At 35.4% G+C, this 24,436-nt stretch overlaps 1 protein-coding gene across 2 annotated transcripts in view; it reads right to left on the reverse strand.

Annotated features, from left to right (window-relative positions):
• LOC139130742 (adenylate cyclase type 9-like) overlaps positions 1-24,436 on the reverse strand; it is an 89,476-nt gene that overhangs the window by 10,963 nt on the left and 54,077 nt on the right. For both annotated transcript variants that reach the window (XR_011551952.1, XM_070696528.1), the window contains exon 2: positions 1,212-1,597. Coding sequence is in view for 1 of the 2 variants with exons in the window: in XM_070696528.1 (XP_070552629.1) it covers positions 1,212-1,597 (386 nt within the window). In the remaining variant the exon portion in view is untranslated. The remainder of the gene's footprint in view (positions 1-1,211; positions 1,598-24,436) is intronic.

Below are 24,436 nucleotides of genomic sequence, written 5' to 3' on the forward strand. Positions count from 1 at the left end.
CAGTCATTGAAACACATTCTGTTGCTATAACAGTCATGAAACACATTCTGTTGCTATAACAGTCATTGAAACACATTCTGTTGCTATAACAGTCATTGAAACACATTCTGTTGCTATAACAGTCATTGAAACACATTCTGTTGCTATAAGTCATTGAAACACATTCTGTTGCTATAACAGTCATTGAAACACATTCTGTTGCTATAATAGTCATTGAAACACATTCTGTTGCTATAATAGTCATTGAAACACATTCTGTCGCTATAACAGTCATTGAAACACATTCTGTTGCTATAACAGTCATTGAAACACATTCTGTTGCTATAACAATCATTGAAACACATTCTGTTGCTATAACAGTCATTGAAACACATTCTCAATGTACACATCCAGTAATCTGATATTAGGCTCAGTCCTAGGTGTCGTGCTAGAGGTTAAGATTAGAAATTTTATGTCTGTATGGTCAACAAAAGTATTGATTCATGATAAGTAATAAGAAAGAATAAAACAGAATTAATTGTTGCTTCCTATATACATTTGTAGGACCACTGCGTATTATGTAGACAATAAATTCAAAACCCAATTTACTTGGTAAACCACTGATGCACACAATTCACACAAGCTTGGGCAAGCTGTCAAAAAGTTGGGTATAAATGGCATTTTTGTACATAACCTTTTGCATTTACCATAACAACCCATTGTGTTTAATAAGGGACGTATTATGCCATTATCATCATTGCTTTAGCAACTGTACCGCCCAACTTCCAATCGCAATCTGAAAACCTTTCAGTCTAAAAACTGACAACTTTTGCATCTAGTTATTGACACTGAGGGCGCTCTTCTAAATGTGAACACTGTTGTCTGCAAGTTCAACCCAGCATTATTGGCATGTGTCCTTGTTCATCTGTAAGACAGTTTTCTCTCTTTTTCTACACTTACAGAGTAAAGATATCTTGTATCAATGATGAGGCGGAAAGTAAAACTGGGTAATGGCAGCAACATATTTTATTAAAACTTTGCATGTTTCATATTTATTTCTTTACAAGTACTGAAAAGAACATGCTGGCATCCGTTAATTTAGTCAGGGACATATCAAGTTGTTCAGTATATTGATGCGTAGTCAGCTGCTGGTGCAACTATTGCTAACAGTACTTGTCACATACAACTGAATAGCAAATTCAAAAGTACTAATTCCATGAATCAGGCCTTACCTGTAATTCCATGTGGTTGCTGGCAGTTTTCTTGGCTTTTTTCTTTTTCCCTATGGAGGTCCGATCACCACTGGCCAGCTTGGGTGAAGTGCCTTGACTGCTGTGTTTAGGTGATGTATTCCTGCTATCACAGAGTGATGTATTGCTTCCATCTCTATCAGAATCTTCATCATGCATGGAGTCACCGTCACCATCCCCAGACTTGCCCTCTGTCTCTTCATGTGGACTTTTGCTTTCTGGGTTCACATCAACTTTATCACCTTCCTCAGTAGCACTTGTTGCAATATCCTCCTCCACTTTGTCATGGTATGCCTTGTGTCGTATCACTCCATGATCTGGGGTTGCTCGTTGCTTAGCGCGGGATGCAATGAAGAATGTTTTAACACCTAGAGAGGATAGAAAATATGCAACTGAATTAATAAATTGTGCCTTTTACACTCGCAATCAAAGCTGGAAGGGCCCATATTCAGTCATACAAACAGAAAAATGTGTTTTATTTAACATCACAGGTCTTTATCATACGTGATGCATCTTGGCATCAAAATCTAACCAAAGTTTTTTGAACCGCACAATGGCAATGGTCTAGGGTAAAATATTAAACTATTGTTTAAAAGAAACAACTTACAGTAGAGAATATAATGAATATTAAAATCACAGAGTCACATTTAGATATATTCCATTTTGCTGATGTAGTACAGCCAGTATTATGGACAAGCAATAGCTATCTATAAACTATCACAAAAGTGTCAACATTGTTTGATATAGTAACCTAAAATAGCAAAGAAATCTTTCATAAGATAAAGTAGCAACAGAGACATCTGCCAGTGGTCAACCTCTTACACTGTCTTTTGTGAATGACTTTAGCTACACAGTCATGTAACACTGCATTAACTTATGATGTATTTTCCATGTTCACGTTCTCTTTGTTTAAATTACAGTTTCTTATTCTCCATTCAAAAATACATTACAAGACCCACTGTTCAATTTGTTAAACACAGTCTGCATGCATCAACTGCCCAATCCTATTGTTGACAACTGAATTGTAGTGAGAATTAGAATTTGTTTGTCTACAATAACACTGCATACTGTACACAAGACAAGTCATCGTTGATGACCCAGTCCCCGCTTGCTAATGGGTACTTTGATTACAGGTTCTGTGATAAAAATACTTTGATACAGATGGCACTCAATGGCCAAGAATGAGTTCCATGGTGATGAAAAACATAAAACCAATGTAGGCCACTATCCTAAAGGTCATTAAATGAGTCAACTGGGAATTAGTTGACAGGATGTTGCAAAACATTTTTTCATTCTATCCTAACACTAATAGATAACCGGTACCATATTTCATAAAGTTTAATGTAGTATTTACAACACTATGAGATCAACATCTGTATCAAGTTTCATCAAATTTGACGTTGTATTTGTGGATATATCACTCTAATTAGGAAAGTTCATTACATATGCAATTACAAATTAATTAAAATGACACTGATAAATGTCTTTTTCACTGTTAAAGCAATGTGAGCTTAACATCTGTACAAAGTTTCATGAAATTTGATGCAGTATTTCTGACATATCAACCTAATTATGAAACTTCAAAAATTGACAAGATACTGCTACATGACGTGAAACAACTGACGAGCATGTATGAAATAGGTCAATGTCCTTGTACCAACTTTGAATTATACTGGTGGAAATACCGGTATGTCTGAGTTATGGCTCAGTACATGAGAAAATCGTAACAAATTTGCCGCCACGCAGCGATATTTGATCTTACTGTTTAAAAATCACACGTATATGTATTACATGAGTCAATGTCCAGGTACAAACTTTGAATAAAATCAGTTGAGACTTGCCAGAGTTATGGCTCTCGACATGAAAAAACCATAACAAAATTGCTACCATGTGGCCATATCAGACCATATCGAGAAACAAATCAATGTACTTATGTATACTATAAGTAAATGTCCTTGTACCAACTTTGAATAAATTTGCTTGATACATGTCTGAGTTATTGTTCAGGACATGGAAAGTCGTAAAAAAATGCCCACAGGCGGCCATATTGGATCGTATCACAAAACAATTCAATGTGCATAAGTATAAACATAGGTCAATGTCCTTGTACCAACTTTGAATAAAATCGGTTGAGATATGCCTGAGTTATGGCTCTGTACATGAAAAAAATCGTAACAAAATGGCCGCCTGGCGGCCATATTGGATCATATCACAAAACAAATCCACATGCATATATATGACATTGGTCAATGTCCTTGTACCAACTTTGAATAAAATCTGTTGAAACATGTCTGAGTTATGGCGCTGTACATGAAAAAATCGTAATAAAATGGCCGCCTGGTGGCCATATTGGATCGTATCACAAAACAAATCAACACGCATATATATGACATAGGTCAATGTCCTTGTACCAAGTTTGAATAAAATCGGTTGAGATATGCCTGACTTATGGCACTGTACATGAAAAAATCGAAACAAAATGGCCGCCTGGCGGCCATATTGGATCGTATCACAAAACAAATCAATGTGCATATGTATGACATTGGTCATTGTCCTTGTACCAACTTTGAATAAAATCGGTTGAAACATGCTTGAGTTATGGCTCTGTACATGAAAAAATCATAATAAAATGGCCGCCTGGCGGCCATATTGGATCATATCACAAAACAAATTGACATGCATATCTATGACATTGGTCAATGTCCTTGTACCAACTTTGAATAAAATCGGTTGAAACATGTTTGAGTTATGTCTCCGTACATGAAAAAATTGTAATAAAATGGCCGCCTGGCGGCCACATTGGATCGTATCGCAAAATAAATCGATGTGCATCTGTAGGTCATAGTGCTATGCCTTTGTGCCAAGTTTGAACAAAATTGGTTTGGCAGTGTCTGAGAAACTGTTGATGACGGACGGACGGACGGACGGACGGACGGACACACGGACGGGACCCAATCTATATCCCCCCGCCGGACTTCGTCCGCGGGACTAATAAAGACATGGTGTTGAATTCAATATACATAGGCCAAAGAACAGGGAAGTGTATTTGTGTATAATACACCACAAGTAATGACAAGTGACCTAACGGCCAATATAGCCTCGCTGTGTTTATGTAGAGAATAACTATTTTTGCACATGTGTTGATGAAGGTGGAGATCTTTGATAGCTCATTTCAGTGGCCTGATAAAAAATGGCAAAAAAAGCTGCAAAAATACACAATTGAAGATTTCATCACAACTTGAACATATTACATTAAGATCATCCCTAAGAACATGTCAACCAAGCTATCAGACTAGTAGATTTTTAAGAATCAATTTTTTTGACCAAAAAGTGGCAAAAATTGCTCCCAAAAACCAAAATTTCTAATTTCATCATAATTTTCAATAGATCATATTAAAATAACCCCTTTGAACCTGTGTACCAAATATCACATCTATCAGATATGCAATTTTTGAGAAAAATTTTTTTGTCCATAATTGGCAAAAATTGCCCCAAAAATACAAAATTGCAGATTTCATCATATTTTCAGAATATAACATTTAGTTCATCTGTATGAACCTGTATACCAAATATCAGCTATCAAACTTGTACTTTTTGAAAAACACATTTTTTGACCAAAAATTGCCCCAAATATACAAAATTGTAGATTTTATCATAATTTGAATACATAACATTTTGCTCATCCCTATGAACCTGTATACCAAATATCAAAGCTGGCAGATGAAGTTTTGATGCAACAAATTTTTTGACAAAAAATGACAAAATTTGCCTTAAAAATGCATATTTGCATATTTCTGCACATTTTGAACAAATCTGAAATAGATCATCCCAGGGGACCTATATACCAAATATCAAAGCTATCTGACATGTAGTTTTGAAGATGAAGATTTTTAAAGATTTTTTGACCAAAAATGACAAAAATTGCCTTAAAAATACAAATATGCAAATTTCACCACGATTTGAACAAATCTACATGAGGTAACCGTAAGTAAACTCCACATCAAATTTCAAAGCAATTGGACTTGCGGTTTCAGAGGAGATGGCAATTGTTGACGGATGCTCGACGGACGACGACGACGATGGAAAATCAGCATTTTTGATAAGCTCCGCGCCGCTGACAGCGGCGCTAAAAAACAGAAACAAACAGGTATTGTACATTGTACTATCATTTCATTGAAGCTATACCAGACACTAAACACTGAATGTTTGCCACTTTGCAAAATCTCTTCACTTTAGTGAGGCAGACTTGGAGATCATTGCAAAACAATGTATGTTGAAACACAGACTGCCTGCAGGATCAGTTTGACAGGAATATCAGCAAACTTCAAAAGTTGAAACTAGCGCCCTCTAGTGTTTTGAAGACAGAAGAGCCACGAGGCTAGACCTTGCCAACTCTGCGCAGAGATACCCATGCATAGAAACACTTTCAATCAGAACAGCTGCATACCTGTATCATAGAAGGGATGTGTAACAAGTATGGATATTTACAAGAGTGAGGGACATACATGATGTATTTTAACATTGAGATCAAGACAACACTGAACATATCCATATCCAGTGTAGTGATAGCTCACACATACCACCAGTCCAATACCATAATAACATTATTTAATTCATCTTATGATTGAATTACTGTATTTGCAATATACCAAAAAAAAACACAAAATACCAAACTGTGAACTTCCACATACAACTATTTTTAATAGCATGGATCTGTTTTGCTTAATAATAAATATCTAAATACATTTCTGAAGAGAGTTGTTATTGGGATGGGTGTAGTTTTTGAAGTACACAAGGTATAGTGACAGTGATTAGGTACAGATATTGAAAGGAGATGAGGCAGAAAGGTGAAAGGTCAAACTATACATCTCTGAATTTGCCTTACTTTGTTAGTGCGAGTTGAGGCATAATTTTGTCCATAACACCATAAACTACATAACCCCGATTTGCATTTAAACTGAACTTGTAGTGTCCTGTTTTCATGAATTTCTGTGAGCAGTGGCCATGACCAATTAAAATGCAAAATCCTAATGCATTCTTCTGCTTTGGAAATTTACTGAACCAATAAGGAATAAATATTCCAATCCTACATTCCTATAGGTACAGAGAGACTGAACAAAGAGTCCATCAAGTCCATCATACAGTTGATATTCTCCAGCCAAATAAAATCACATCAAAGCTTTGATATTAAGTCCATGCATTCATGATGACAGAATCAGTGACTCACAACTGGGGTTTAATGTACTTCATACACAGAGAACACACACTTCTGTCTCCATCTCAAGTGCGCTATCATCTTGCAATATTGAAAGACATCTGTTACACAAGTGATCCTTCTTATTCAGTTTTTCTGGACCAACACTGGAATCCATGTGTATGGGTTTCTACAAATATTTTGTTTGAGTAGACGGGTCAGATGTAAAAATATTCCTAGAAAATTATGCTTTCAAGTTAACAGATCCCACCATTTGCTTTTAGTAATGCAACTCATCATAAGGAGTGCAATAGAACATAAAAAAATAACAGGACTAACCAGTTAAATGAAACAGGACTCACTACTTACATGAAACACCTGACACTACCTCCTCTTAGTAATGAAGGTTTTCTTCTAGCCAACCAGCAATTTCATGACAAAAATGACATTATTGTTGTCTGTCTTCATGTTATTCTCTTATTCTAGTACAGTATGTATGGAATGGAACTTTACACAAGATGAAGGGAATTGCTATTCTATAAATAATCATCAGTGGCAAGCCATCATGTGGCATACCTTCAGTATCTACGTATCAATACTTATGAAGGCAATGACAAAGCTGAAATGTATGAACAATGACCTTTGCAATGACAGGGGTTATATTCACATGTGTCTGGACTCTAATGTTGTATGACCTTTCACCCCTGATAATTGATTGGTTGTCCCTGGAGGATGAAACCATCAATCTAATTTCTGCAGCATCTTCAGAGTTCAGCAGAAGCCTTCAGACACTGAGTAGTCGAGAACTCCTGAGAATTCAATTAAACCTCTTCAATTTCAGGGCATCAAACTTTTATTAAAATGCACAGTCTATGTGACTGCCATCTCGGCTACCCATTCATATTGATTCAAGGAGAGTTCATTCATTATGTCTTCAGATGCTAAGCTGCATATTGATTCAAGGTTTGTTTTATCGATATTATTGATCTCAGTCTAAAAACAGGTACTTTGAAATGTGTGTATTGACGCATGGAATATGGTAAACTGGTAAAATGATACCGATCAGATCAGATGTACGCTTGGCTAAGAATATGCAGCCTACCTGCAAAGATTACTGTTCACAAGGGTGTTGGTGTGTGCAAGTGGTCACCCCTTTTCCCAAATGTAAAGTTCCACTGACTCGATTGAAAATAGCTGAGTCATTCTAAAGAGAAGCCGTAAATAGGGGAACAAACCTGAAATGTTGGTTACTTATTTGTTGTAAATTAGAGAGTTATATTTCCAAGAACTGCCAGTACCTGAGCTGTAATCTGCCTGATAAGTGATCAAGAAATTTTCAAAATTCTTCCAATATTTCATGCTTATCACTACATAACTAAGAACTAACTTCTTTTCATTTGAAATTGTAAAGTTAGAATAAACTTCAATGAAGAATGACAAACTGAAAATAACTTGGAATTATATGAGCACAGCAACTACTGGTAGTTTCATAAATCTTCTTCTCTACATTTTCAATACTTTTTATAATCCTTCAAAATTTCCTGTTAACCTCAGCATTTTTTGATGAGATAACATTATTGAAAATAATAGTTAAATCTACATTGTCAAGACACTGTATTGTCTTTTACATAAGCAAGCAATTAATATTCAAATTATCTGTTATGAAGATGATACAATAGCTCAACCAGACAGCCAGTCAGGCTGTAACTCAACCAGACAGCCAGTCAGTCAGGCTGTAGCTCAACTAGACAGGCTGATACATGATAGTGTCAATCCAAATTTCTCCAACTCCATTCATTTCTATGGCAACCCATTTACACTGAATTTATTTTTTATTTCAGTGTCCAATAAGGACGTCAGAACAAGTATGTTAACTGTGATCTTTTTCAAACATGAGGTTTTGATCAAATTTCAAAATCTTGTCATCATTACAGCTACAAATCCACTGATTGAGATGCATGGCGGGTTATCACATACTGTGATGAAACAACAGGTTTAAATACAATCTGTATGGTATAAATGTGGCGGACAAAAATATAATCATGTAAATTTCTAAATGACATGGACTATGATCAGACTTTAATGGCAGACCAAGTCACTATTACATAGTCTAATCTTTAAAGACTGTCTGAAAGGAAAGGGTTGCTGAGAGGATTACTAAGCATTGGACAGAATCATAATGAAAGACTTGTATGCTTTAAATGGCAAACTGATCACATTGATGATATATCTCATTTCCTGACACTCTATACAGCCTCTCATCGACTCATTTCAAATTACTCTCTATTTCTCTGCATTTTTTCACAGAGTTAAGGCCTGTTTTTGTTATGGCCAGGCCTTTACAACTCTATGAGATGGCATTGATGATAATCATAGAAAAGAAAAGGTGTCACATAGTTTGTTATTACCAACTGTGTTATTACTACTCTGAGATACTAGGCTCAGATAAGTCTAGTTCAGCAAACCTTCGTGTGACCAATAATAGCAATAATGGTTGTGTACCTATAATATACAATTGCCCAAACATAAACTACTGCTCTAGATTTCAGCTTACCGGTATGCCATTTTGTATTTCAACCATAAGGCACCACCAAAATGAGAGTAAATGTGTTTCACTTTGACATTATAGTCCTGTGTCACATCATGTTAAAATATGATATGCCATTGTTGTATTGCAACTAGGTGTTGTTGTTGTACATCATAAACCTGGAAATAGCTATTTGTCTGTCTGCACGGAGACATACCACCAGTATGTCTGCACAATGATCACTCAGAATTTCTATTTTCAAACTCCTGGTCATCGTTTTCATACGATTGACTCTCTACATTTGCCGTTGCAGCAGACAACAGACTAGCGTTCCAGTACGGAAGTATCTGACAACAGCTGATAAAGTCCATGTTTCTTCCAGCTTGAAATATTCACTATAACAGACTAAAGCGTATACATTGACAAGTCAGAGTACCACCTGTACCATTGCGATTTTGATTCTTCAAGACACATTGAATCCATGTGGAATAATCAGCTTGCTATCAGATTTCAGCACATGGTAAAAAATTTTGATAAATTACCTAATATTACCAAGCACAAAAATCACATAAACCGACTGATCATTAGCAGCTTACAGACCAGTATCAAGAACTTTTATATCCTAACTCTCTGGTTTGCAATCAATGTCATTTTTTTAATCTATAGAGAATGACATGCAGGAATAAACAATTTTGAAACACAGAAGAATAAAATTAGTGATGATTTCACAAAGGAAGAGCTCCATCAGTAATGAAGCCACGCATTAAAGACAGAAACCGAATTCATCATTCCAATTCCAAATGCTGTGGGTGAAAAAACATTGAATGCAAATGAAGCAGAGACATGTGACAGTCCAAGCAAGTCTTTCTCTAAATTCATGTACAAATCAATTCCCTTACATTTCGTCCATGGAAATCTGTGTTATACCGACAAAAATAGATGACAGATGATCAAATTAATGACGTCTGGATACTAGATTTAAACAGATGATGGTCAAGCCATGGATTGGTTGATGGTGATAGGAAATGGACTGTATTGGAGAATTATTTCTCAGAGAATTACAGTGCCATTACTCTGCCATTAACTTTCCTGTACGTCATTTCTTGGCTGTATGACGTCATAGTGGCCATTTAATTTGAACGAATAGAAGTAAATCCGATGCAACCATTAAGGGTACCAAGCAGTTTACAACGGCAGTTTTTCAGCCATGAATTTATCTGTCCAATGAAATTTAGTTTACCGTAAATGGTTGTATCAGCTGCCAGCTCGACATGTCAATTTTATTTGGAAGACACCAAATCAAGTAAGGCAGAAATACATCACATCATATTGGGCTCATATTTTATGGATGGTTACAAACTAGATCCTGAACAAAATTTGATTGCAGTATTTGGATGAGTGCTTGACATTTTGAACAGAGTCATTCTAGTTGAAGCAAACTGGGAATGCAAACTGTGATACCATCTGTCAGTGAAGCACTGTTGCATTCATGACGGCTTGTCAAACTTTTCAACTTTGTTATTCTCATTTTCTGATCTCTCTAGACTTACATCACTAATATTATCTCAGGAAGTATCAAAAAGATCCAGAATGCATCAACAGAATGTTTGGACCTATAAGTATGTCATCAACAGTCGTCCGTGCAAAAATCGCTGTGTTCCCTGCGTGAGGACTGGACTTACTGGGTTGAAGTCAATAGACTCATTAAGCTGTTGAAAAATTAATATCCAACCATTTTAGCAACTGTAGATTATTCTTCATGAACTGTTACTAAGGAAAATGTTCAGAAATAGTTACATCTGTTATGATATTAAGCAGCAGATTCAGAGCTACCACTATGATCTATACAGGTTTACCTGAGTTTATGGTACTGATGTACCGGTAAGAATGATAGACAATCAGCATTTTCAACACCTGTATAAGACGCATACTTTCACGTTGCTATGATAGTTGCAAAACAACAAGATACAATTACAGAATACTTCAAGCTTCCATACAAAGATAGTTACAATGTACAAAATATCACAATAAAGAACAGCAGCCATTTGCCAATATTTCCCAAGTCTCTGACAGTTTCTTCAATGGTGGCGCCACAAGACTTTGTATTTTATGTCATTTTCTTGAACAGCTTAACTTTTACAAATCTGGAGATTACAAAATTTTGATTAACAACAACATGGTACCACACTGTCTGTCAGTGACTGGATTCATTCTGACATTGTCTTCTTCTTAGAAATCTTAAATACCAGACTTATCGCTAGCCTTATACGAACGGAGACACAGCTACTACTCCCGAGGCATAAACAAGTACACCTTCCTGTTTCCAAAAACCCAGGCAGGAAATCTAACGTACGATTCTGAACAATGTTTTCCTAATTTTGATGGTAAGTCAATCTATTAGATTCTCACACAAAAAACGGAGCACCAAATGATGAACTTAAAACTGACAAAAGGAAGTACAAAATGGAGAAATTGTTAGTTATTTTGTTGTAATATTGCACAAACCAAATAGCAATTTAAAGATTTGGGGCTGAACATTAATACAAATTGTAGTGGAGCAAAACTGAAGTTTGTTGTTATGATACGATAAGAAAATTATATAGCCCGGTATCCATCAAATTGTTCACTGGTGCTTCACAGTGTGACATGAGTAAGCTCTCTCAAAAAAGTAGGGCTTAAGTCTAGATTTTAAAACTTCAGTACTTGATGCAGAATGAATATGATAAGGCGGTCCGTTCCAACAGCAGTATAAGAAAATGAACGATTACCATAGAACTTCAGCCATGCACTGTCAATGGAATTTTGAAAGATAATCTATCTCCTGAACTGAAAGATGTGGAAGGGTTACTGCGTTCGATGAGTGCAGTTGGGTATTCAGGTACAGATCCATTCAGAGTCTTGTAGGTAAGGAGTGAAAGTTTGAATTTAATTCTATGCATGACTGGCATCCAGTGGAATTTCATCAGAATAGGAGATATGTGTTCTTGTTTCTTTACCTGTGCAATTAAACATGCAGCAGAGTTTTGTACTCTCTATAATAATGCAATATTGGATGCTGGTAATATGAAAGTGCATTGGCATAATCAAGCTTTGAGGAAAGAGAATGTTGACAACTATTAAACAGGTCTAATTGAAAACGAAATACAGGTATGTATAACGGCCACTATTTATGTAGAGCAGTTCCATTGTGGCAAACAGGTCTGGCAAAACACTATGGAAGGTGAAACCTATGATCCATGAACTATGTTTTAGTCAAGGTGACTGGGTTTTTAATACTTATCTGCAGAACATGTTGGGAAAATGCATCTTTCTTAAAAAGAATTGAACTAAAAATTGACCATAATGATTGTGACAAATGGTAAATAAATGTTTTTCTTATAAATAAAAAGAAAAATAAAGATTGAATGGAACTCCATGAAGTGTACATAATGTCAGAAGTTTAAACTTAATTAAGTTATTTACTTCAACTTGTGAATTCAGCTGCTGCAGTTTATGAAATATTGTACTCTCTCTTGTGTTAAAACATCATTTCAATTCTGCTGGTCAATTTGTTTTCTACATGCCATACTTGTGAATTTGCTCAACACTATACAGCACAAATGGTACGGTTCAATAGTATTCTTAGCTGTACTGACCCATAATAATATGATCACAAAATGAATATTGGGAAGCAACAATTAAAGCCTTTCTTTATACTTTGATGATAGTCAAGCTAAAATCCTGGAAGATATTATTCAATGATACTACAGATGTACATTTTACACTGGTAGATCAGTAGATCTGAAAGCAACTTTGCTCTGTATGACATGTAGACATACCGTATATTGAAATAACACTGAGATATGTACAGGTACATACCAGGTAGTGTTGGATTATCAGATTACTACCAGTCAGAGTTGATGGTATATTGCTTAATTGCATTCTCATTTCCTTTCAATTTGGAAAATGAAATGCACAGCTTGACAGGGCAAATCAACTGGGTACAGTAAGAGATGCTGGGTTGTTATACGGTATCACTTGTAAAAGATGGCCATAATGTACCTCTAGAGTTTTGGAGCAGGTTTGATAGCAGAGTTCAGGTCTAAAGCTGTGCAATATACGATGAAAATTTGGATTTGAATTGATGCTGTATAGCTGAGATGATCTTACATGTAATGATATCAGTAGAACTCTATTGCAAATCAGAGACTGCCCACAGTGCAGTGCAGTCACAATCCATGTCACGCTGAACTCAACAATTACCGGCACTACCGGTAGTCTATCATTTCAGCTTTTTAACTATCTGTATGCAAGGTTACATTGCTTTCTTCTTATATCTTTGTTCTGACAAAAAAGCCTGACGACTTTGTCCTTTGCAATTACGGCATTACCTCTGGTAAAGACAGCGACAATCATTGTGGATGATCCACATGGAATATAGACATCAATCCACGTGATACAATAATGACACAAAACATGAAATCCTGAACGGCAAACACAACATATATCTCTGAGTAGATTTCAACGATGTAACAAAGTACTAAGCTTTCACATTTCTGACATATCCAAAGAAAGTATATTCTTACATGGTAGTGCAAATGTGCAAATTTCCCGTCTACCACAGTATGACCTTGTATGGAAATATTCTTCAAATATCGTCACTGTGCGCCTACACAGCGCCCTCTAGCAATCATATTTCATGCTCTATAGCTTGTGTACGGCAGTTTAACATGCTATACCAGACACAACAGAGTGAAAGTTGCAATATTTGATTGGCTATTGAAAGTCAGTAACAATGCAGACAAGACCTCTGTTTGATAAAAAAGAACACATTTTACTTTCAATGCATATTTTTGTCGAGCAGTTCACAAAATCATTCAAAAGAGAATGTCTCATTGATATTCATTACGCACGTTTTCTACACATGAGCAAGTTAACAAGTTGCTTGACAGCAACACAAATGGCATTTGATACAATACTACCATGGAAAGTTGAAGAGATGCCATATGGTTCCCGTAGGTACCGGTATATCTATTTCATATTTACAATGTAAGTTACAGTGCTTCTTTTCAGAGAAAGCACTGTGAAATTGTAAAAGCATATGAATATAGGCAATGTAATGGTCTCAGTTCATCTTAGGCATTGAAAAAACCAGCAATAATTAGAATAAAGTTAGTATGTGGCTCAAAATAATTTTAACTTTCACTCTAACTTTCCTAATTGAAGCTTTATAGCGCTGTCTTCCATTGTCAAGAATAATAATTACAGGTCACTATGCAATTTTGTACTACAGAAACAAATTACACAGAATTGACTAATATTTGAAATTCAAAGATGGCACATTCCCTGTGGTAACTCCAAGAGTGAAAATTAAATTTCGATTGGTAATAACACAAGATGTTAAAAACTTCATTTGCTAGACAGATTTCAAAATGAGTAAACTCAAGGAACAAACCAGCAAAGCAGTGAAAAATTTGAGAGTCTGAATAGATATGTCCCCTAGCTGCATTCTAACACAAGCAAAATCTCTACACATTCATGAAAAAGTGTAGATTTTAAGAGTAAACAAGTATTATGATGCAGTAACGAAAAGTAAAATCAAACTTCCTATGTGAATTTATGACTCGTTCTTCCCGTTTCTTCAACACACACTTCCTCATTGCGATGAAAAGCTCAAAAAGACAATAGAATAAGATTTGGTGAAAGAAGCCATTACAGGAAACATTTCTCTATAACTTTAAAAGCTGTTTGTCAGTAAAAACTAAAATATCGGAGCAAGGATCAGCTAACTCAAAAAGAATTTGCATTTGAAACATTTCTACATTGACTTGACATAGTGACTGAAGTGGACACAAACTGAGAAGAGACATGATGAAATTCAGATGTCTGTGTAGACAGTAACAAACAATGGATTACACAGGGACCTGTTGCCATAAACGCTGGATAGCAGTTGATATACACTGGCAGCAGAACATGTGTTCTGGGGAAATGTGCATTCTTATCTGGGTATGGAAATAAGTTATGACTTGTAAAAGATGCTGAAGCTATTTATACATGTACCTACAAAACATGATTGAAAGCAGAGGATATGGAAGACATTGAATGAAATGTTAACAGGAACAGAAACAAATATGAAAGTCTTTTGAGCAGAAATCTCACGGAATTCGTTGTCATATTACAAGAAAGGAATATTCATGGAAATGTCAAAATGGCAAAAAGAATGATTAACGTCATTGTAACACCAAGTGACAAAAGAAACTCTTGTACAAAAACAAGATTGTGAAATAAGTGTTATATACTTCTTTCAAATATACCACACAGTGGATGTGAAAATCTTATGGCACTTATTATGAAGGATTTGCTAAATCAGGTGTGCAGTGTTGCATCATTGTAATATTTGTACATGTCTAGGTAAAGTTCCAGACTCCACTCTTAATTCTGCACTGTAGATTCTTACAAAACAAGTTAGAAGGGTGAGTCAAATTCATTGACATTGTATAATTCCAGAGCTTATGAAACATGAACGACAGTATTGAGCCATATGAAAATTTTAAGTACTGAATCTGTACAAAGCTTCAATGAAGCCAATGTTCTATCATGGAAATGTTAGCATGCAGATTACAACACAGACATACATGTAGCTCTCATTTAACCTGGTTACTAGAAAATAAAAAAACATGTAAAACATGTTTTCCATACATTTCTTCTTCAAGGTGTTGCCAAAGAAAATTTATATTACAGAGTACGAGGTCCTGTAAATGAGGTTTGTTCTCAAACTCAGAAAGGGGATTTTTTTTTCCTTTTTCCTTCATTTCTACCTGCACCTCAAGGGAAATGAATGTGATCAGGCAATAACTGTTTGGGAGTCTGATACCATCAGGTCTTGCATAATTTATTTCTATGTAGCTTGGGGGGAAAGGAGTTATTTATGTCTAGATGGATTTGGCAGTCAAAGGTTGCTGCCATCCAATATTACATGCATTCGTTCTCATGAGGCTAAATAAAACCATTCTGCAGTTTTCAAAGGGATATCCTGAATTTATAAAATGCAGCAGTTCACTAGATGATGAGAAACCAACTGGAGGCATAGATATTGAGATAATGTGTCTCTCAAATACCTGTATAAACTGGCACGTAGTGCAAATGCTAGTTGTCACTTATATCAATGAAAGCCTCACTGCCCTGGTATACTTTTTGCATAATTATGTAAATATTCTGTAAACACCCCGGCAACCACCAATCACATGCAAGAGAATATGAAAACCTGCCAATCACCAGTTGACTAGCATGAAAACAACAAAACGTGAGGAGTTTGTGAAATTTCAAAGATTCTAAATATATGAAGAAATCACAAAGGTATTGATGGTTTATTATAAAGAGCCCAAATGACAATATCAATTTGTTCTATCTAAACGAAAAAGTGATATATCCATATCCCAAGTGTGGTCAAGCCTTAGGATACAATTAGATTAATCTATCAAGAGATAGCCCATATTGTTGCAACTGGCAAAATTACATGTATAACCTACATACTCTCTTTGCCACAAACACAGCAGTATCACAAATTTTTTAGTGCAGGACAAACAATCGCTGCCAGTCTACTCTACTGGTATGTAAAGATACATTTGTTGTTACGTTTAAATTAAAAGGTCAGTAGCTGTACATTTTGAGGATTTTTTGAACATTTTTTTATGAAAACTGGTTTCTTGTTCTTCTCCCCACAGCGCGTTGAGATACAAAAGTATTCAGATTGTGAACTTAGCCTGTATATGTATAGAAACTTTACTGTTATTGTTGACAAGTGAATTCTCATTCAGACTAGAATTCAAATACAACAACATGCATAGATGCTGGGTTGAAAAGCTAAATGGTAGTCCTTTGAACATGTTTTGGTGAGTAGAACAATAATTGGAATTGATATACAACACAAATCTGATAGAAAAATTACCAAAAGTTGGCTCCCTGTCATTTGATTAGTAAATGTGTCATCATTTGATAAGAAAAATTTCAGATTTACATTCAAAGAAAAACAGACTGTACTTGAAAATGATACGACTGCTTCAATTCAAAAAGAAAGCATCAAAGGCACATATGATGTTAACAATAATTTTAAAACTTCACATGACTTTTTTATGTATAACTCTACTGGCATACAACCGTACTATAAAAGTGAAGCTAAAAGCTGCATCTGTTTTAAGACTTCCATTCGTGTGTCCACTATGACTGAATAGTCTGACAAAAGTAGTCTCTGCAGTATTCTGAACACCATTCTACAACACTAGGTTTTACACAGATTGTATTTAATACATGATTGTTGCCTTGCCTAGTAATTCTGCCTTCTTACTTTTCAAGGAATCATTAGCCCACAGAGGATTCATAATTCCACGGAAAGTGAGCCATGGAGGAGAGCATTGCCTATGGATTTAATGCCCTGGCAAATCTTGTCAGCTGTAACTTCCTAATGTGAAAATATCCAACCATGAATAATTCTGACATGCCCACACAGTCACTGATACAGCTACACCTTTTGCCATTCTGTTCAATGACAGCCCACGTCAGGAAACATTCCCTTGCTTTTCAGGAAATTTGCTGCATTTGAAGTGTCCATAAATATCCCAAGAGGATTTCTAAATCAGGCGTACAGATGTCAAAATATAGATTGTAACTGCTGAACCTGACCTACGGGTAGTTCACTAATCACCGGACACTTTCACACGTTTATGAGGAAACTTCACAACCCCAACAAATATGCAAACAATCCCTTAAACTTGCGTACCTTTTGAGGTAAATCCCTATCTTATGAACAACTTAAAAACTTCTGTATCCTTTGAGGTAAATCCATATCTTACGTAAAACTAGCAGTGCATGTGGGTGTCTGCTATAATAAGAACAAGTATATGTTTAACATATTCAATCGTTTAACTCATACACTTTTGCCTTTTGAAACCAATTTTTGCAGGGCTACAACAAAAAATCAAAATATTAAAATCAACCGTCTTCAGGTCACATGATCATCTCCGTATCACAGCTGTTACCATTACATCACTCTCACGACATCATCTGACAAGTCGCACCACTTCAACATAGGTATTCTTTCAGGTCAAACTGGATGAGTGGAACTGTTCATTTGTAAACGTAAGGTTTTTACATCAAAGCATTAGAATGTAGCCTGGAATTTTAAATTGAAAATGAGGTGTATATACACTGCCCTATCATAACTAATCTAAATAAAGTGAATTCAATATAACAAATGTAGAATATATTCGAATGCATGTTTCATTAAAGAATAAAGGAGCACTGTAACTATAGGAATATTGAACAGAAGTTTTGTATAGTTTTAAGTACTTGGTACATTACATCAATATCAATACAGGATTAAAATCTGTATTTGTTTTATGACAATAAATCCTGCTTGTGAATTCAATCATTAAAGTGACAGATTCTGAAAGAATTCAAATCATTATAAATCAACTGATGATCACGATATTTTCAAATATGTAACACAACTCTGGGAAGAATTCTCTGTGAGACATCACTGATCACTGGTTTCATATTCATCAAATATTAAGATCAGCTTATTGGCTTCATTTATTCATGAAGAAAAATGATAAATGGCAATTTCATATCAACATTTATGATTGATGCTTTTTGATATGAAAGTTTGATATTTTCTATAAATTTTACAAAATGAAAATGTAGTACATGAAGTCAGCTGTGACGGCTACTGATGGCTTTCAGTTTGAAAACCTTTGCTCATAGCATCTCAGACTAATCATAGACACCTGAGGATCAAAGCTTGTTTTGATACATCTATACTCTGATAACCAAGTTTGAAACTGAATTGCAGTTTTGTTGACAGTCTTTGACAACAAACATATTACGATGGTACGACCATTGTCTGGCAGATTGAGATTAGCAATAGCCCTACCACAGCCTCTCACAGGCAATGCCTGCACAAAACTACCCACACAACGTTTTCCATCAGAGCCTACCATTTCATGTAAATGATATACATACATATGGTAGTGTCTGCCAATTCAAAAGCTGAAGCCAGCTTCACCACTGTGGTCTGCCCAAAACCAATGCTATTGATATTGCATATGGGCCTGTCTACCGGAATTTTTTAAAGTACAAGCAAATTGTCTGTATGAGCCAAATATCACAACCAGGTGTAAACTGAAGTGGCGGTATGTAAAATTCATTGGGTATTACAGTTTGAAGTGTTTGTAAACATCAACATTTGCACAACAGCATTTTGCATTGGCTATTCAGAGTTTTGTTCATCACAGTGCATATGGGAAAATGACATCGTTCAATGTCAAATAAGTAGGTAGAGCTGAATGAAGTCACAGAATGGCACTATGGATTGTATGGTTTGTCTTGCAGTGCAATATCTATCATGGCACATTTATATGGAAAGATTTGACATTTCAAATAATGAAGTACAGGTCTTTCCTGCAAATTTTATCAAATCATTGATTTTATGAGCATTTGCAGGAAAGCTGTTACAAGCTGGTCCATGTAATGTAATGTATGAACTGTGTATTAGAAAGGAAACAAACAGCATTGCTATGTGATACTACTACATATCTTACAAACATATACACCCTAGGAGTTCAATGTTTTTGCATTCAAAAAAATTCTGTTTTGCTTGCTGATTTTGAATTATCACAAATTCAATAATTATCTTATTAATCATTTCTAATGCTATCTGAATCTCAGCAATGGATCCACAATCAGCAATGGAATTAAATGCAATATAAATTTCCTGTAATGTACAAAAACACAGCACACACATACATGCATATACATACATACTTGGACACAGACATACATAGGATGATGAGAACAATGTTACCCTGGGGTACTTCATACCTAGGGTACTTCATAAAGCAGTTGAGAGCTAAAATACCCTAATATTTGCCACACAGTACAGACTAAAACAAACAAATCAATGTTTCACAGCATGGCAAAGTTTCAATTTGGATTGAATGAATATGGTGATCCATAAGGACCACCATACGACTGTATTTGAAACTAGTCTGGAATTCTGGCTGCTTTCATTCAATTTCTATGACACGCATATTGAAACCATTGACACAGAAATTTGTTCATAGTACAATTGTTATGAAGGCTGTGAATACAATTTCAACAAACAGTATTTCAGGACCAAAATGTGCTTTTGAAAAATGGACAGCAAAAACCATAACTATAAACCAACGTATGATTGTACCATTACAATCCAATGATACTTGTAATGTGCAACATGCATAATTCTGCACACAGTAGACCGTACCTTTATTTCAATCACAGTCAAATATCATTAGCACATGATTGGCATTTATGCGTCAGAATTTCCTATTAAGGTCTATTTAGTGCCACTAAAACTATAATATTGAATGTCTATGCCCTTAAGCAAGGCACTTTGTGTGCTGTTTTCAGGTCAAGTACATGTACATTGTCTGAAAATCCAAGATTACTGTACTCAATTGACATTTTACAGATTTGTATACTGCATAAAAATCATCAGAACACAGCAGTATGTAAATGAAATTTTAGTTATACTCTCTTTATGTTGACAGAACCAACCCCTGCAGATGTTTGATTTCCCATTTTCACTAGACACTTGATCATTACTTTACTATGAATCTAATATACAGAGTTCAACATATGTGTATCAAAATTACTTACTAGAGTCACATTCTCTCCATTTTTCAAAGATGTTTAATGATCTTTTGACTTCACTTTTTTATTTCAAAATATTATTAATGTGATACATATTAAACAGCTGATTGTCACAGACTGTTCCTATCTCACTTCACTATGACCATGTGAAGGAAACTGTTCAAAGACATTTCAACAACACACCACTACCATGTAGCAAAGCATAAATTTTTCTATGAATTCTCTGGAGACGCATGTAATTTGGATCATCCATAGCTTACAATACTTTTCTATATGTTGCAGACACCAGCCAACAGTTGGCAAAGAAATTAGTCACTGCATTGATTGATGAACAGCACATTGGAGTGGTTTAAGTCAATACGTATGGTTTCTGCAAAAATTTGAACCAACATCTTAACAGACAGGTTTAAGAAATTCTGCAGCCCATATCATAGGTTATAATGAAGCTTTTGGTCTAAGATAATTAGCTTGCACCACCAACATGCACCGTCAGTGTGGCAATTAAAGTCAAATAGCTGAAGCTGAAGAATACACAAATAAGGCAACACAAGGTTTATTTTTAGCCACTTCTTACACAATCACAAAACGTACATGTAGTGATCGTAGTGATCCTGACACAACACAATTTCACAGAAAGTCAGCAAAAAATAAGTTTATATAAGGGATGTACGTATTTATAAGCCAATATTCAAACTACGAAGTATCAATGCTAATAAGACTCAAACACAGTCATACAAAAATGTTTTAGGCTATATTCAATATTGCTGCATGAAAGTTCACCGTCTAATAAAGCTATAGGCCATATATTTTATTGATTTGTGAGTTACATGGCTGTCAGAACAACAAAAACCCAACAGTTACAGTACAAATTACCAGTTGAACATTACAGTTATCATTTCTGAGAAACACCTGCTCAAAGGCACGAAGGTTACTATAAAATAAATTGCTTATAGCTGTATCTTCATGCATCAGTATTTTTGATTTCAAGTCCTAGTTATCCTGTGTTATTATCCTGAAAGGGGAATATGCATCTACCACTTATTGAACTCACACAGGCAAAATCCTCTTCAATACACTGACGGGGTTCAACTTACTGTAACACAAAGCCGCCAATCCAAATATGAATCTAATCCACTTCAGATATCCTGCGCTGAATTATGAATGACCTGCCATTCCAAATATGAATCTAAATCTGTATCAGATATCCTGCTCTGAATCATAAATGACCCACCAATCCAAATATGAACCTAATCCACTTCAGATATCCTGCGCTGAATCATGAATGACCTGCCAATCCAAATATGAATCTAAATCTGTTTCAGATATCCTGCTCTGAATCATAAATGACCCACCAATCCAAATATGAACCTAATCCACTTCAGATATCCTGCGCTGAATCATAAAATGACCTGCCAATCCAAATATGAACCTAAATCTGTTTTAGATATCCTGCTCTGAATCATAAATGACCTGCAAATCCAAATATGAACCTAATCCACTTCAGATATCCTGCGCTGAATTATGAATGACCTGCCCATCCAAATATGAATCTAAATCTGTTTCAGATATCCTGCGTTGAATAATAAATTACCTGCCAATCCAAATATGAACCTAATCCACTTCAGATATCCTGTGCTGAATTATGAATGACCTGCCAATCCAAATATGAATCTAAATCTGTTTCAGATATCCTGCGCTGAATAATAAATTACCTGCCAATCCAAATATGAACCTAATCCACTTCAGATATCCTGTGCTGAATTATGAATGACCTGTCAATCCAAATATGAATCTAAATCTGTTTCAGATATCCTGCGCTGAATCATAAAATGACCTGCCAATCCAAATATGAACCTAATCCACTTCAGATATCCTGCGCTAAATCATGAATGACCTGCCACTCCAATTATTTTGAATCTAATTCTGTTACAGATATCCTGCTCTTAATCACGAAAACTGCACAACAGTACATAACAACCTGCATTCAATGGCAAAAGTGCTGCACTGAATAATTTCTAGATTCTGAACTTCATGATTTAACTACCAGTAATTAAGTGGATCTAACAATTTGACTGATTTTGTGCAAAATTATAGTTTGGAATTTCTGCTGTCAAAAGTGAAGAAAGTTGAAGTTATGACAATATTGCTGACAGGTGGCAGCTATAATGAGGCTGTGTTTTGTAAATTTGGGCATTCTCACCAAAATTACTCTAGTCTATTATGCTATACTTTCTTCTACTTTATCTTTAACAAGTTGTGTGTGAATCAGACTTGAGAGTGTGGTTGAAAACAATTGCATCAAATAATCAACAGATAATTAAGAATAATTTATTTTGGTTGTGAATACCAGTAAAGTGCAAAAAAGATGCAGAGCACTGACTTAAATACAGTTCAAATATGTACAACTTCATATGACGTATCAAACTGCCATTTCAATTTTCATCATTTCTTAATAAAGGACTGAAAAATCAACATGCTATGACGTTTGATAAATTTTGGCTAATACTACAGAAACCAAAACTACTACAGTCAAAAATCAAAGCTATAGATAGCCATTGCGCAAACTTTTGACCATTCTATAAAATCCATGGCAACCACTTGAGTCACATAGCATATAGTTGTCACGATATGCAAACAAGCACCAATACATGTTACAACCACTTGTCATAAATGATGTCAACAGTGAAAGACTCACATCTACTCTATGCACCCATTACAACTGAATGTGCAAATCATGTTTGTTTTGTCAGAAAGTAATTCAACACATTGGTATACCAGTATAAGTAAAGACTTGCAAACATACAAGCACTTAATTGTCCGTGTGCAGCTACAATTTCTCCTGGTCAGCATCAAATAGCAATAATTCATAAAATTCAATTTTACAACTTTTTAGACTATAATGCGTGTACTGTCCACCTGCACCAAATATTACAATAATAATAAAATGACAAAAACAAAGTCTAACATTGTGTCTCTCTTTTGATATTTAATAATAAACCATCGCCGTTCTGAACACAGTTTAGTTTTCCACCTACTAGTAAGTGTAGGCAGTTCTGCCTGTCAATTCTTCATGCCAACAGATTACAAGTACTGTATGCATACTAATGACACATCTTTGTCTTTTTGACTAGTTCAGTAAAATATTCAATGTTTGCACTTGAATATTCAGAGCAAACTTATTCATCAGCAAACCAAACATGAACATTATAAAATGACACTGAATATTTTTAAGGTCATGGAATGGCGCCTTTCCCTGCTTAAGCAGTGCCATGGGATGATCACAGAGTATGGATCGACTGGGAATCACAGAAGAACCTTGCCAGCCGTTAATCATAAATCTGGATTGGCTGTCCGTCCTGATGCAATGCTAACAACTGCAGTGGAAAGAACTCCTACTCCAACTGATATCAAAGTGTGATGTCCAAACAAAAGAGCCTATGAAACAGTTTACATTACCCTGGACAGCCACTTCAAACCTTCTGAGGCATGAAATTTTTCCAATGAAACTAATACTGTAAACCAAACTATAATTAGCATTCTGGGATTACAGACCAGCCATATTCAAACAAACATACCAGGGTAGAACGAATGGAATTCCAATTCAGAGCATTAAAGCGATTCCCTCTCTGTAACTTAAGGAACAAATACTACTGGAACGTGCTCACACATAACACAGTGCTGTATTTTGAAAATAGCTATCTTCTTTAAATTTATAGAACGATCAAACAGTACAATCATGCTTCTGCAAAGCATGTCATTCATAAGAGACATTCCTTTTAAAGACTGACACAGCTCATGAAATTATATAATACTGCAAGCACC

Source organism: Ptychodera flava, chromosome 4 (genome assembly GCF_041260155.1).
Source record: "Ptychodera flava strain L36383 chromosome 4, AS_Pfla_20210202, whole genome shotgun sequence".
NCBI lineage: Eukaryota > Metazoa > Hemichordata > Enteropneusta > Ptychoderidae > Ptychodera > Ptychodera flava.